Source organism: Anguilla rostrata, chromosome 3 (genome assembly GCF_018555375.3).
Source record: "Anguilla rostrata isolate EN2019 chromosome 3, ASM1855537v3, whole genome shotgun sequence".
Classification (NCBI taxonomy): Eukaryota; Metazoa; Chordata; class Actinopteri; order Anguilliformes; family Anguillidae; genus Anguilla; species Anguilla rostrata.
The window spans coordinates 17,678,944-17,695,596 of NC_057935.1; the positions used below are offsets into that span (position 1 = coordinate 17,678,944).

General features: G+C 43.5%; 1 protein-coding gene across 3 annotated transcripts in view; it reads left to right on the plus strand.

Annotated features, from left to right (window-relative positions):
* col4a2 (collagen, type IV, alpha 2) overlaps positions 1 to 16,653 on the plus strand; it is a 65,087-nt gene that overhangs the window by 7,195 nt on the left and 41,239 nt on the right. For all 3 annotated transcript variants that reach the window (XM_064326550.1, XM_064326552.1, XM_064326551.1), the window contains exon 4: positions 13,931 to 14,011. In XM_064326550.1, coding sequence (XP_064182620.1) covers positions 13,931 to 14,011 — 81 coding nt within the window. The remainder of the gene's footprint in view (positions 1 to 13,930; positions 14,012 to 16,653) is intronic.

Here is a 16,653-nt window from a genome sequence, read left to right on the forward strand (position 1 = left end):
GAGGTGGAGACTGGCCAAATTTGGTGGAGAGTCATTTCACAACCCTTTCACCCCCGCTCCCCCCACCCCCTAAACTTCCACCCCCGCTCTGCCATTTCCTTCTCCCCTTATGGCTACAGTTTTATTTTCAGCCCTGGGATTCGCTAATGTGTAAAAATGTTGAAAGTGTTGTTTCTGTGTTAGAGAGGAAAGAGTAACAGAGACATCACAAGGGAATGAATGCAAGATTAGTGGCCTGATTACTGGACATGCCAAAAGCATGGTAGAAGCATTTATAACATTCAACGTTTCTGCTGTTTTTGGTAAGTTAGAGATGTACGCTCAGGTGAAACCCATTTTCCATTTCCTGACATAACTTAATAATGGCAGCAAGGATGTCAAGGCAGATCTTCAACGCTTGTGGGATGAATTCTGGAGGCCCTGTACAGTCGTTCCCCTTGTGTATTAGTTATATTAATCTCCCCACTGAGTTCTCAGAAACCAGCTCTCATTGAAAACTTATCATGTATGTTGGGATTGGTAACAAGGCTGGGATGGGCCAATCAGATTTGCAGATTTGTTGGTCAGATAGATTCTTAGCCCTCAGGACCACAGGGGAGATAGATGCCAGAGAGGGTCCTTTATGGTTAGGTGATGGTGCAGTTCTTTGCAGTTGGGAGGGCAGTGCAGCTCCTTACAATTGGGAGGGTGGTGGGGGAAAGGTGGTACAGTTCTTTACAGGTGGGAGGGTGGTGCAGTTCCTTAAAGTATGAAGGGTTGTATGGTTCTTTACAGTTGGAATGGTGATATGCTTCTTTACAGTTGGGAGGGTACTGTGGCTCTTTACAGTTATGGTGATGGTGTTATGGTTCCTTCTGGTTGGGAGGATGATATGGTTCTTTATAGTTGGAAGGGTATTGTGGTTCTTTACAGTTGGGAGAGTAGTGCAGTACGGTACAGTTGGGAGGGTGGAGTGGTTCTTTACTGTTGGGAGGACAGAGTGTTTTTGGCTTGTGTTGTGTGGGACTACTTTATTTCAGAGATAATGGCTGTTTTCATGCTTCATTGTTATTTGAGGCTGGGGTTGCCACGCCCAGATGAGACACTATCAGCCCTAATACCCCAGCCTGACTGAAGACGTAGATGCTGCCTTCACCCATGTTATGCTCATACAGTTATTCATTTGAGGTCTCGCTAACAAATTCACCACCTCACTCTCCTCAAAATCTGACTGTCACAGATTTGACACACTCTGGTGAATTGTCAATCCCAGGTGCATACTGCAAGCAGCAGGAACAGTAAGATTAGGCGAAGGAAGGCTTAGGCCAATGTTTATCTTTTCTTTATACAAGCACAATACCCCTCCCCCCATTGTCTTTGCAATTGTGCCTATTGTATTTCTGTATGCATTACAGTGGGTTTGTTTCCCTCTTTCCTTCTCCCAGCTGTGTAGTAAGTTTAGCCACTAAGGGTTCATAAAGGCAATTTCCCTTTTAATAATATTTAACGGATGTGTTTTTTCTCTCTATAGAAAGTCACAATTATATTAATTTGCAATGGGAGTGAGTTTTTAGAAGGAAAGGACTGTATATATTGAGTTTTTTTCCCTGCATGAAATATAGTGTAGTCAGTGATGAACTTGCCCCAGTTTAAAAAGTATCTGGAATGATTGAGTTTGGTTATGGTTTGATGGTTTGGTTATGGTGTCTCAGCATTTTTAAACTCAGAGCTTTTTCCCTCTGCCCACCCTTCCATTCTGTTTCTCTCTTCCTTTTATAGTCTGAACTCGGTGGCAAGCAGTGGCCAGCCATTTCTGTGCTGAAGAAGGGCTGCCAGAGTCTTGGCAGGCAGGGCTGGAGAGAGAATGCAGTGCTTAGCTTTGGCATTACTGAGAGCGGGAGGATGCATTTAGATTGCACTTAGGACCCAGTGTTTGAGCTCAGTGTTAGCTCACAGTGTTAGCTTGTCAACGGTCGCCTCATCCTTGTAGCACCCAAACAAACTCGTGTGAAAACGTTTCTTATTCATGGCCGTTTTAAAGAGTCTCTTTGGCCTACATTTGGTCTATCTGCAGGTGCTTTCAGTCCTTTGATCTTTCAAAATATGTTTCATGTGAAAGTGGATTACTGAGCATTAGAATGGCTGAGAAATGACCTATGTGCATCCAACAGAGGAAGATACCAGTTAGCAGAAATAGCTATTTCATGTATTGTCCATCTCATACCATCTCATATCGATAATACCTTATCATGTATTTGTTCAACAGAAAGCCATATCTAGAGTGACTTACATGGCTAACAGATTGACGTATTATCAATATAGACAGTTGCATATATAACCTGCTTTCAACCTTGTTGATGACAAGGTTGAGTATGTTTCTCTCTGCATTTCTGGCAGTGGCTAAGGAGCTCATTAGATTGACATATCCCTTGAATGAATGAATGAATGAATGAATGAATGAAAAACTTTATTGCCCCGAAGGGAATTTTGCTTGCACACAATGAGCGATACAATAAACATATAACAAAGTAACAATAACAGACAGTAATCACAAACAAGTCATGTATACAAAATGTGAGGATACTTTGAATTAAAGTTTTGTAAAAAAAAAAGAGTGAGCATGGTGTTATCACATTTAAATTTCCTCAGTCGCCTTAAAAAATACAGTTTGTTGTGCTTTGGAGTATCTGGCACTGGCGTTAGTCATGCATCCCCCTCCCCCCACCCACCCTTGACAACATGAACCAAAAACCTGTGCCACACGGCTTTCCAAGCACATTTTATTTTGAGATTGACTTATTCCTCTGCGTGCGGATGTGAAACAGTTCCCATGACCCTCGTGAGAGGGAACGAAGCAGGCCCCCCCTGGAGGGAATGTGGGCCGGTCCAAATCCGCCCAACAAGTTTATCCTTACAGCGTGCGCACCATGTAGTACTTTACATGGAGTAACAGTGCATCCATCAAACCTCACAGAAGTGGTTTATGAGAGCTTCCAATACAAGTATGGACTACTTTTTGTTAGTTATTTTTTTCTTTTTTTGCCTGTGGTTTTAGATTTGATGTTCGAACACCTACACCGTGAATACTGTAAATGTGTCAAACACAACAAGATTGAGATTAAGCAGTATGGCCCCCTCATTCTTAATGATGTAGTTTGGAGTGTGACAATTTTAGAGTGAAAGGATTCAAGGAATTTTTTTCTCCCCGTGTTTACATCTTCGTCGGACAGGAAGATTGCTCTGGTCGTCGGGGTCCTTCACAGTCTTCCCAGTCCCATAAGGCCATTTCTTGGAATAGAAGCTCTAATGTCTCTAGGGGTAAAGTGTCAGAGTGCAAAATCCCTGTCTTATCCCAGGACACTGCGGACTGTTTTTTGACATCTGGCCTTGTGCACAGGGCTTGCAGTTTTATCATCCGTCATACCAGCAGGGTACTGGAGGATCATGGGGCTGCGTTTTGAGTCATCCAGTCATAATGCATCTCTTGCCCATTCCTGTGCGCTACTGTGACTTTTTACTCTCCAAGCACTGTCAATCTAAAGCAGATGCCAGAAATGACAAGGGTTTGCCACTGAAATTACCAAACCACAGGTTGCACCTAGAAATAAGCACTTTTGTACTTCCATTTGTTAGCTGCTCCTGATAATTTTCAGCTCATCTGAAAGTGTCATTAAGATGCATAAGAAACAGCATACATTCCAGTATTAATAACAACACTACACAGCTTTAGTGTACACATATAAATAAATTTGAACTTGAACATAAAAAATTACTGTGTGTCAAATGGCCTGAAACATGTACTCTAGGAAGCAGCAGGCTGCACAGTCTGGATTTATTCTAATCCTTGAATAGGAGCATGTAATAAAATTACTGTAATGTAAAGCAATGTGGTGTGACCATAAGAGAAATTATGACACTAAGGGAGATCCACATCTGGTATACAAGGGAGACCAAGAAGTAGTAATACATTGCATTGCAAATATGAGAAAGTAGCATCCAGATACGTTTGTTAAAGAAAACAATAATGCGTGTGTTTTTACCAAGTTAACATCACAACTCAGCTCAGTCATCACCTCGAAGGAGTTCCAGCTGTCTGGTTCTGGGGAGGTGTTTTCGGCAGGTCTCCAAAGAGAACCGGGTGTCCGGTTCGGGGAAGGTGTTATCAGTGGGTCGATCGGGCTGCTGATTTGGCCCAGGTCCAGGACATAAATCTGTTCCGTCTCTGTGCCCCTGTCATGTGATGCACTCCATCACCGCACCCTTTAGCACATGTGGGTCTGGTCTGTCTTGGAAGTACTGTGAAAATTCCTTTACTTGCATGCTTGGAATTGCTGTTGGATGGAGGAAGGTGGACGGGGGAGTGATGTATCCTGCAAAACAAATAGGCCCATGCTGTAGAGCAGGGTTTTTTTAACCATATTCGATCCAAGCACCCCCATCCAGGCTAAAAAGCTTTTATAAAAAAGGTTTTATGAAGATAGCTAGAGGGGGGTGGAGTTGATTACACATGAAGACTGGGAGAGGAGAATCATGAACAGCGAATAGGTGGGGCAGGGGGATTGCGGACTGGGATGGAGGATGAGGGTCATGGACCCCTTGTTGAGAAAACCCTGGCTGTAGAGGGATTGCCCAGGTTTATATCCACAATGTACAAGTGTAGGCTCAGTCTCAAGAATAACCGTTCCTCACGAATAGCTGTTATACACAGATTCTCTATCTCTGGCAGTAGTGGACAAGAGTTCCTGCTAACTGAATAAGATTAGCTGCATTCATCTAAGCACGTGTTGCATGTATGTGCAGTGCATGCATGGCTTGTCCAAGCTCACAGTACAGTGTAAGGAGTGCATGCAATAGCTCCACAAAATATGCACAATGCGCAAATAGTTTTGTCTATAAAGCAACGTGCATGCTGTCCAGCTCACCCACACTCCTATAGAGGTGGTGATATAGTGTGATACCCTGACCTGATACTCCTGTACGCACACACTTTTCATATTCCTCCCTCATTCCTGCGCATCATAAACTCCTTCATTAGATATGTGGTCCTCTGCCATCCTACATCCTCCTACCATTTCAGACACCCCTTATCATTCCAGATTCCAGAGCACGTTAGAGATCATTTTGGTGTGACTTGCCCTGTGCTGGGGTCCAGTTTGGGTTCATCCTAGAAGGTGGTATACAGCGATTACGCCTATGGCGTGAGGTCCCAAGCCCTAACCTTTATCCTAACCACTGCAGTCTTTTAGTCAATTATTTATTTTGGGTCAGAAAACATCCCATAACTGAGGTCTTAATAACTGACAGAGATGGCATGAGCAGGATCTGAACTAGTTGCATGAGAAACTTCTCTATTTAATGCTTCAGGTTTTCTATCTGTTCCAAGAAGGCCTTATGCCAAACAAGAAAAGGACTTGATACAGGTACGATCAGTGATCGATACCATGTCACAGAGCATGTCCCTATACTTTAATCCAGTCTTTTAACTGGACTGACCATTCACAAATGCAATTGTACCTCCAGGGCAAAGTAGCCTTTGGCATACTAGGCATGGCTGGGCATGGGCAGTAACCTATAACCCACATCCTTGGTAGGATGTTCTCTTATGTCCACGGTCCATGCGTGATGAAAGAGGAAAATGTGAGATGAAAGAGTTTTAATTCATGACTAATAAGTGTGCAAATGGCAGTGAAACATGTCATTTTGCACACAAAAATTTAAAGAAAAGCAGAGCGAATGAAAAATGGCTTGATCACTCACAAGTTTCCAGGCCAAAGTGCAGAACAACATCTTTTAGAGAATCATTTCATGCATTGACAAAGAGGGCATTTTTAGCATGACATTAACTTAAAGATATGCGTATAACTCTTAACGAGAGAGAGGTATGACATAAGAAGTCATAGAACTTGTATGCTATTAATGCTCGCAGAAGAATTTAAGGGAAGAAATTTGTGCCATAAACTCAATCCCAACCCCTTTCTGTTACCGTAGTGGGAAATAAACATCTGTAGATGTACCTCTTCCACTGCATGGATTTAGCTGCTCATTGTAGTTAGAGTTAGCCCCACTCCAAATGACTTCACCCCACTAGCAGCTCTATTCCAATTAGTCTGCCATCTTGTGAAGGAAGGTGGTGTGAAGTCTGGGCTCAGACAGCATTAGGAAATCCTCTGGTATGGTAGGGGTCAAAGGTCACTACTTGACAAGAAAGGAAACAACTGTTGACAAATGTCAGCACAGGCTCAAGGGAGAAGATGCCTTTGCTGGAGTTTACCTGCTATCTGTGGGCGGTACAGGGGATTAAGTTAAACCTTGTGTCTAAACTTTAAACAATGAGATTCAAACATTTTCCTGTGTTTTTGTTTAGTAACATAATTTCCCTTTAAAAGCTTTCATGTGGATAAACTGACATGTAGCATCAGGAACAATCGTGACTTCAAACAGTGTTCTGAACCAATGAGCCTGTGTGAAATTAATGCTGAGGGTTATCTGTTCTACATGTAACCTGAGACTTTAGTGCCTTTTTTTGTGAACCAGAAGTGCATAAAAGTCTATAATGTGAAAGTCTCTGAAGCTTGGTTAGTCATAAATAGATGACTGATACCCTTTCTACTTTGAAAGATATTTTTGAGACTTTAAATGGTTGCATAACACTTTGTTCAGTTGACTTGATGTAGTCATAGAGCAGGTTCTCCAGATGTTAATAATTTGGTTTGACTGCTTTTCTTAAGTGCATATCACGTTTTCCTTTGAATTATATATGCTATATATGTGAAAGTAAACATATCAAAGATAACACAGTTTATTTTAATGTTTCCTGTCCATAAATTTCCAAAACATATTTTGCAAATGAGTAGATAAAGGCAGAGTTATTATGTGAGGGGATTGTAAATGTCGGGGGTGAATTGTGAGGGGGGTTCCTGTTCACAAGTGCGCAGCTGTGCAGGGGAGAGATGTCAGGATGTCCAAAAGGGAGGGGGGGTTTGTTACCCTAACTCCCCCCCCCACACACACACACACACGCACACACTTTGGGAGATTAAGATACCTTGAGAATCCAAGTGGTAGGTAGGTACCTTTCCACAGAGTTGACTCTTTCGAAAGCCCTCAGCTTGTCCATTTGGAACAGCGTATTGCCTTCTTCCGGCTCCACTCATCTGATGCCTTATCAGAATTTTTCTGGTTCCTTTCCAGCATCTCTGAGTTTTCCTTTCTTTCTTGTCTTGCTGTTTGGCTTTTATGTTCCTACTGAGTACTTTTTTTGTTTGATTGTTTTTTTTTACTGCATATTTTCCTTTTTCTTTCTCCCCAGTTGTAGTTTTGGGCCATATTATTTATGCACTCTCCTCCATCGGGTGGGGAGAGTACAGAGCAGCCTGGGCTCCCCTCAGAAGCTGCTGCAGTAGTTGCAGCCGAGTTGTGCTGTCGTCGCATGGTGCAGGCTGGTGTAGGGAAACAGCTGGTACCCAGCCTACCAGAGCACTTTCTCTTGTGTAATTAGACAGGGACAACCCTGGGACCCTAGTGCCCCATAGAAATAGAGAGAAACTCCCCTAATCACAAAGTATGTTAGTATCAGAACAGCAATCGTTATTGGTGGTTACCTTCTGGCTATGTGGCCTGTAAGCAAACAGTCTTATCCAGAGCAACTTATAGAGCTTATATTCTTTTACATGTAGTCCATTTATACAACTGGACCTTTACTGAAGCAATTTCCAGTTAAGTGACTTTGCTCAAGGATACAATGGCAGCCTTATTGGTGGGAATCAAGCCTGTCATTGTGGAGTTGCATGCCCAGCTCCCTAACAATTATGCTACCGTGCAACTGCCATCCTGACACTGTTGAGGTTTCTCTGTTTCTTCTTACCAGCATAAATGTTAGTTACGCTTTTCACAGGTATCTGCCTGAAGAAATGATGACACATCAGTTCTATCCCTATTTTATCATCTCCATGAGGACCTGCTGACATAAACCCTATCTGGGAGGTGCAGCCAATTACGTACCCTCTTTCAGGGCTGCAGGCCAGTCAACACTGGCTTAGATAGGACTCATTACCGGACTGTGGCCCATCACTACACTAAAATACTTTGCTTTAATGGAATGTGCCAGTTGGCTACTTTTTCTCTCCTATGTCTTCAACAACGTGGTGCAATAAATGTAAATCAAAAGGAATGGCCAGCAATCACATGATGCTTTTTAAGTCATAATTTTATTGGTCAAGGCAGCTGTCCATTTAAAAATATGCTGAATGTGGGCAGCAACCTAGATTGAATTGTAACTATGGTCAAAGCCAGTGCTTTATTTAGAAAATTAGATTGTTCTTACCCAGAGAAAAAGTAGCATTTAACATGCTGTCACAGCTGGGTGTGGTCCATAACCTATAAGCTACATCTATGACAAGATGTTGTCACCCGTCTACAGTCCATGCCTGATGGATGAGGCAATGGATGAGGTGTAGTTGAGTTGTTTCGTGCACGTCTTGGGACTATGACCAATAAGCGTAGAAATTGGAGGCAATCTCGAGAGCTTCGCACGGATGAAGAACAGGGCAAAAAATAAAAATAGTTCACACGCAAGGTTTCCAGGCCAAAGTGCACAGCTAGACAATTTTGATAATTATTGTGTGACGCATTAGAGCCATATGACCAAGATTTGAACATGTGTTGGGGTGGAATTCTAAGGGAATTGGAAGTATGCAAGGCCTCCAGGCTGTATGGCCTGGTGAAATGGAGTCTGTATTATGAATCAATTTGTGAAATTTCTCTGGAGGATCAGGGCACTATTTTCTCCAGTGTAATGAAGATTGATGAAGCTGATGGCAATGGCAGTGGTGAATGGTATTTAAATTGTGCCCTTCATGGAGGTCATACCAACCTTGGCCAATGCACTACACCTTGACGTACTGTATGTGTAGCGCCCTGAACCAATTTAATTTTGACAATTACGTGAGGGTTGAATGAAATGGACAAATTGAAAAGGCCTGGTTGTCAATTTGGTCAGGACATTGGGGAATCCCCTTACGGGTGGATATGAGGGGGTGCACAGACTGCCCTGGTGAGCTCAATAAGGGTGGAGGTTTGGGTTTGGGTTATAGGTTTTAGAAACAGCAGGGAAGCCAGCCGTTGCCGAGTCCACCCAGGAAGGCTACAGTCATGATTATAGGCTGTAGGCTGATTTTCTTTATCTGTGGGGACATACATTCTGCCCTTCTGTTCTGCTTTGCCAACACAGGGAGACCCCCACCAGCACACCCCACTGACGAATCCCCCACACACACTCTACACAACTTCCACACTCACAAGCACACACACACACACACACACACACAGACTCATAGACACACATGCATGCAAACACACACACACACACACACACACACAATAGTCTCCTCTAATAACAGCTTAGTCAGAACAAAACAGTAATGCATTACATTACATTACAGGCATTTGGCAGACGCTCTTATCCAGAGCAGTTAAGTGCTGTATAGCAGGTGTGCACCATTAGATTATTACTGTACATTGCGTATTGGTTTAGCCGGCTGCCCTTCATCCTCATTCACTCAGGCAGAAACAAGCTGCTTAAAATCTGCATGAAAATCATCACATGGAACCGATGCAGATGTCATGTGTACTTTGGAAGCAATCCAGATCAAACCGAACAAAACTCACAAGCATCTGAAACCTCCCTTACAGAGGCATCCATGTCTTGTGCCGTGAAATGATCCTGTCAGATCAGCATATCAGATTGCTTATTATGGGGGTGGGGGGGGGGGGTGTATATGTTATTGCAGTGAGCTATCACACACTTTGACAGCATATTCTGGAAGCCAGGCAAGATCTGTGTGCAGCACATGGCTTCTTGATTCTAGAAGAATTCCACAAAGCTCAGGGGTTCTTCCCAAACCGTGATGTCTGTACGGGCTTCTTTGTACGTTAATAATAGGGAAACAGGATTTTTCCTTTTGTAGTCTGACGGAGTTTGCACTGACTTGCTCAGGACAATTAGACTTGTGAGAAAAAGGATGGAAGAGCTCGTCAGATGTTTGCCTGGGTTTGGGTTTAGTGGATTTCCTGAAGTGGATCCCCCCCTCTGGACCAGACATGGTGTACCACGGTGTCTGGTTTGTAATGCATGCAAAGCCAAAAAAGAACACTTTAGCTCAGTGTTTGGAAATTAGACCATGGTGGGTGGAGGAGAGGGGAGGGGGTCTCCATGTTTTGGTTCACCCATGGCCTCATGGGATATATGTTCAGCCCAAAGCCGTTGTTTTGCGAATGAGCATTAATTACAGGCAAAACCAGTGAATAAAATGCATGTTGTCGGAGTCAATCTGCTGGACCCTTCCTTCGTGCAGCCATACTATTGTTTTTGAAGTTGCTGCGTCAGTTGAGCATTGTGGTTGAAGTGTCTGTAGTGTTCTGGGAGTGGTGAGCTTGACCCTCCTTTTCAGACATTGCCCTGGGCTACACAGAAGACCCACCTACTCTCTGTGCCACAGACCCAACTCATAATGGTTCTGATTACTTCAGGCCTCAGAGACTCACTGAGCTGGTCTTAGGGTGTCCTGTGTTGGGGTGACTACACTAGCTTCTTCAGACAAAATTTCACAGGGTAGTCTAATTTTATATTTCATCCATTTTGTCCATTTCACATATTGTGCATGCATATTGTACATTTTACATATGTTCCTTGATTGTAGCGGTATAAGCTGAAGTGAATTGTCTTACTTTAAACAACAAACTTGCAAATTCCCCTACAGCAACCATTGCAAAGCCAGCAGGCCGTCAGAGACTTCTGGAGATTCTGCAAGAATCTAAAATATCATACACAAAAACTGCTTGAGCCAATCAAAAACACACAAGATAATATCAAAAAACTTCAAAAAGCAAAATATCTGTTTAATTCTCTTGTATGTTTAGTGAGACATATGTACAGCGTGTATGTTGTAGTTTACAAACTACAGAGGTATACAAAATGCTGAAAAATTTACCTAAGCCATTTACTCACTGTCTAATTTTTGTGACGTTTCCCTGGTCTGTTTAACTGGTTGTTTTACCCGCTGTTATTCAACGCACTGCAGGAAACTCCCATGGGGTTTTGGGTTAGTTTCCTGAAATTTGTGAGCCAACATCCGTTTTAATGCTGTTTACTGAGACAAAAGCTTTAAAACTATGTAAAGAAAAACAGGTTTACTTAAACAATGAACTATCACTCAAATTTAAAGTAAAACAAAACACACAATGTAATTTCAGTGGCCAATATTAGTGGCTCCCAAGTGTTAAACAATTACCTGGCAAAGACGCAGGCAAATTTAGTTTTGTCAATGTCTGTTTATATGATGGAACATTAATTTACCATTCAAAATACACAAGCCCACAAATAGCACAACCAAAAATACCCCCGCCCCATCCCTTTGCCACACATATGGGCAAGTAGTTACTCCAGATCTGAGAAGTTAGATACTTCAGAATATCAGATGAGATTGATTTGAAGAGTAGTGTCAGCACTTATCACTGCACTCATATTACCAAAAAGGCACATATACCTGTACTTTATGAGAAGTTTAACTTAACAAATTGTTAAGTTGAGAACAGCATCTGAACAATGTGTAAAATTTGGCCTAGAGAGGTGCTGTTCTGAACTTTTTGTTTAATCTGGTAAAGTTGTCAGCATTCAGAAGAGGGTAATAGGCCTTCTTCGCGTTCGACTTTTCTGGGGGGAAAACTAGAACACGCAGGTCAAGACTTGCGGGTAAACTCTGTTATTCATTAAACTGTGCCCATGTCACAATGAGAAGCGATCTCTTGAAATAGCAGCCCCTACCCCCCCTCCCCAAGTCCCCCTGATGGTTTGTCTTAATGAGGAACAATTTACCATGGAGTCTTTTGGTTAATATAGCAACCATGGGAAAATAGAAGAGGCGCGTGCGTGTATGCGTGCGTGGTTGCCTGTGTATGCCAGCACGTGTGCATGTGTGCACGTGGGTATGTGTGTCTGTGTGTGTTTAAAATATGGCGAGGGCTTTGTTCCAAGAAGATTGTTAGTGTTCTAAGTAGGAATGTAATTCTGAACTAAATTTGTGTAAACACGTTTGAGTTTTTTTACTGCTGCTCTTCAATCAAACATTCGGAGCCAGATCAACAATCTGTCTGTGTGTCTCAGAGAGTATGGCGTGCCAGTTCCATGTCAGGGTTATAACACTTCTGATTTCTGTTCTGCCATTTATCTGCACTGTGTGCGTGAACTGGCCATCCTTAAATCGGTTTTACACATGGATATGCATGAGCTTCCAGTCATTATCATTAATGAGAAGGACGAGTCCATGACCAATGGGGTTCCCAGAGCTGACACAGGCTGGCCACTGATCTTCAGATGTGGGCTTATTAGACTATTGATATTCATAATTACACCTCACACAGGGTGGCTGAAACCCTCCCTTTGACTAAGATGCGTCAGTTCTTTTGGCAGGACTTCACAGTTTGAATTGTCCTTAAGGAATGCATTATTAAAAAATAAAAAGACAATTGAATTCAAATGAAAATATTTATGAGGATTCGCATTATTGTTCTCAGTTTCTTGTGAAGGCCATACAATTAGGCTGCCTGGAGCTGTCGGACCTGGCAGCGTGCATTCCTGTGCAAGTCAGGCGCAGATTTCGTTTCGTTTTGTTTTTGTTGGTCTTTGGGACTTGTGTTTGTTTGTTCTCTCTCTCTCCCTTGTACAGCGCGTGTACCTCCCTTTCCTATCTTTCCCTTTCCTTCGCTGGGCCTCCCCCCGAATGCTTCGGAGAGCGAGTTACAGTTAAAGCACGTTCACGAAGCCTTATGTCCGAGCGCTTTATGTAAATCTGTTAATAATGCCCTGGGAGATTTAGCGTGCCTTATGAGACGTTAATGGATAACACAGAAAGGAGGCTAAACTCATGTGACGCTCTCCAGGCTCCTCGGCGCATTTCATTTTGCCCGTTATGCGTTTAATAAGTCAGCCGGACAGGCTGAGAAAGGTCGGAACAGAAGGCCACATTGTTCAAGGGCATTTCTCACGGACACGAAACAGGGCGGCCCAAACACTCGCATGATTTATTGAAAAAAATTATGACGTTTTTTTAATGAGCATTTCCCGGTGAAAATAGGAATGGTGTCATTTAAAAATGCAATGCCTTTTTGTGTTCCAAAAGCTGCATCAGGATGCAGGGGTTTTTGAAGCAGGCATGACAAGGACAGCCCCTGATGACATCTCATCAGATTTGTATTTATTTTTTAATAAGTCTGGCGGGTCATTGTTATATTGTGATGAATCGGGCAACGTGAAAGTAAGAGTGACCGCTGTGGAATGACAGGCCTATGTGGGAGTGGAATTGGAAGGGCATTCCAATATGACACATGCTGATGACCTTTGCAGAACATGGAAATGATAGAGAAGCATCAGGAAAGCTGGCTACATGGGATTTTTTTTTTTTACTTTTATTGCTTTTATACACTCACAAGAAGTCAGGTCATTGAAATTCTACCAGATATCTTTTGTCATTTGCTAGGAGCTGGGTACATCCGATGCAAGACAAAAGTGATTGAATGGACTGCTGGTTAGAATTAAAACAACCACAGATTTTATCATATTGCACCCCAGGAGACTGCTTACAGCAAAAAAAAAAAAAACGGTCATGTGACTGTGATGGACTATCGCGACAAAGCACGTTTTTGCCAGCCGTCATGGCCTAGGTGCGTGTGTAACACCGGTAGGTCCGCTGCGAGCGGCGAGCTCAGAAGCACCTTTGCTGGTGGCTTTTTACAGTTTGATTAGCTAAACAAGCTAAAGACTCAGAGCCCCCAGGCAAGGGAACTGTCCACAGTGCATATGTTCTCTCTGGTTTCCGAGCGCCGCTAGCCTCGCGCTAGGAGATTCGGCGAGTCCTCCTTTTAAAGGCGTGACCTCCTGTCTTTTCTCATCCTTCAGGGTGGAAAGAAGTACAACCAGCCATGCGGAGGGAGGGACTGCAGCGGAGGGTGCAAGTGCTTCCCTGAGAAGGGCGCCCGGGTAAGTGAGGGTACCACCCCCCCCGTCCACCCCCCGTCCAACAGGGGATCCCCTTAAACCCTGTTCAGGAATTGCAGCAGCACAATCTGCCGAGAAGACGACTGGAGAAAATGTTTATGTGATGAATGTGCAGTATTAGCAGGGACTGCTAAACCGGCAAAACCCTCAGTGTTAAATCAACTCTGATACAGTACATTTTGCTGTGACAGGATGCATTTTATACCAAGTCTAATATAAACACTGCCACAGTTGAGTTAGGGCTTAAGAATCTAATGTGAACACATATCAGTGGAGTCATGCATAAACTTTGTCTCCATTTTTTATCACTTTCGTTTTTTAACGCTCATTGATAGTTCTCATTTGGCTCTATGTACTGTCAGGGTTACATAAGTCAACAACCGATAAAGTTGGCTTAAAACCCCAAATTACACAACCGTTGGGAAATGGAAAATGGAAGCCGATTTTGTTTTTGCTGTTCCTGAGAATTAGGTTTGTAGCAGATACGGGTTTCATGCACGACCCCGCCACACCTCGCTCTTGAACCTTTCCCTCCTGCATGATGCATCGCTCTTCTTTTTCACGTCGAAAGCACAATTCTAAAGGTCAGAGAGGCCCACCGGAGCGGGAATGATAAAAACAGAGTGCTAAAGTGTAGACTAAACACTCGCCCCTTAATGAAATAACTGCTTTGGAAAGCAGGGAGACGGAGAGAGAGAGGTGAAAAGTACTGAAGTGAGGTACTTTCGCCGGAGAGCGGTGTCCCTCAGTGTGACAGTGGAGAGCTCTGGCTCTCCAGAAAGCAGCTGGGGACAGAGCATGTTCCCTCCAGTAAAACCCTGGGACCGGACTTCCTGGGGGATGCGCACGCTGACGCACGCGCTAATCGGCTCCTGAATGCGACCTTTCGCGTCTCCGTCTTCCACTTTAGCCCATAAAAGGGGGTGAAGGAGACCGCAAGTGCATTCTTTCACAGTCTTCGGGAAGTGGTGCCCCCCCTTTTTTTCGGATGAGGTCAGGCCGTCAGCTGCGCCCCTTTTTTTCACCGGCCGCGCAGGAAAACCCGCGATTGTTCTCGTGGAACGGCACTTGGCGCCAAAGCCGTTAAGGAGGCCTGCTTTTTCCACCTTACCCCCCGTTTATTTGTTTTAACAATCAAAGAAGAGGAAACGTCCCCTCTTGAACAAACCTTACGTCTGTTCCCTTCCTCCCTCCCTCCGCTCTGCTCCGGGACCCTCCAGCTCCTGACAGCAGCCCCCCCCCCCAGCATGTTTTCGTGACAGGGTGGGGCAGCGGAGTGTGGAATGTCAGGATCAAGTGGAGGAGTCACTTAGCGTTTAGCACATGTCCGTGTTCGCCCACAGCTCTGACCTGCACATGCTGAGCACCCCCTCCTTCATCAATCCCCCCCTCGCTCAGCCACCCCAACCCCCCCACCACCCGACCCGATCCCCCCTTCCTGATCACCCCCCCCCCCCCTTCCCTTTCGCCCTTTTGCCTCTCTTTGTTGGGCATACCCTGCTGTGAGGCTGTGGTAGTGTAAGTTTTAATCCCAGAGAAATTTGATACCAAACACGGCCTCCACTTTGCTTGTTATAGAAGAACAGCAGGAATGGGTAGCAACAACTATTAGTGAATTTGAATGAATGACAGAGGACGTTCTTTATTTATTTATTGGATGCTTTCCCTTGCTATTTAAAAACTCACTGTTTAAAACTCAATGAGTTCTTCGTCTTCTTATTCTCTTCCTCTTCTTCTTCTGCTTCCTTGCAGGAGGTGAATAGCCAGTAACACAATGAATGAGATTCAAGATAAAAAAACAGTGCTTTTTCAGTATATATAAAGTACCTAACGATTACCATTAACATATATCCATCACATTAATATATCTATATGACCATATTTCCATCATATTCATTTATATGAATATCATTTTATCAAAGAATAATATGAAAACTTCTTGTGATATGACATTTCGAAATTGAGTCATTCTTTCCATTTCTCCAGTATGAGGAGAGGGAAGAAAATATCCTATGACTTATTTGTCTGTGGTTCCCCTGTGATCTGTCAGTATGCTGGGAACAAATTTTAGGACCTAATTAACAGAACAAATGATGTGTCGGCAGGGCATGTTTATGGTTTCTGCAAATGGGGATGAAGCATTTTTGGCAGTTTGGCAGCATTTGCAGAATATTTTCCAATTATTCGGATGTCAACTTAAGCCAGTTAGCTCTGAATACACATTTGCGATAGTGGGGGTCTTACGGTCCTTACTAGGTTTGTTTTCTCACTGGATCCAATGGAGCTAGCCTCTTGAAAAGCACTGTGCTCCATCTGAAGTCACACACCAAGTGTTTATACCACTCTTGGAGAAGGCACGTGGAAGAGCAATAAACTTAGAAAGGTCCAGGTTCCACCGTCATGGAGGTTAGCTTGGCTGACTGTTTAAAAAGTCCCTCTCACGCAGACACTCTGATGAGCATTTACACACCACAGCATGTCCTTATAACTGATTTGCCCACAAACAGAACAACCTTTAGAAAAGTACTTGAACCCAAGATCACCCGTAGTGGACTACTTGAGAAGATACAGAGCATCACTGTTCCAGAAGTCAGCCTTTACGTAGCCTTTAATATCACTATACG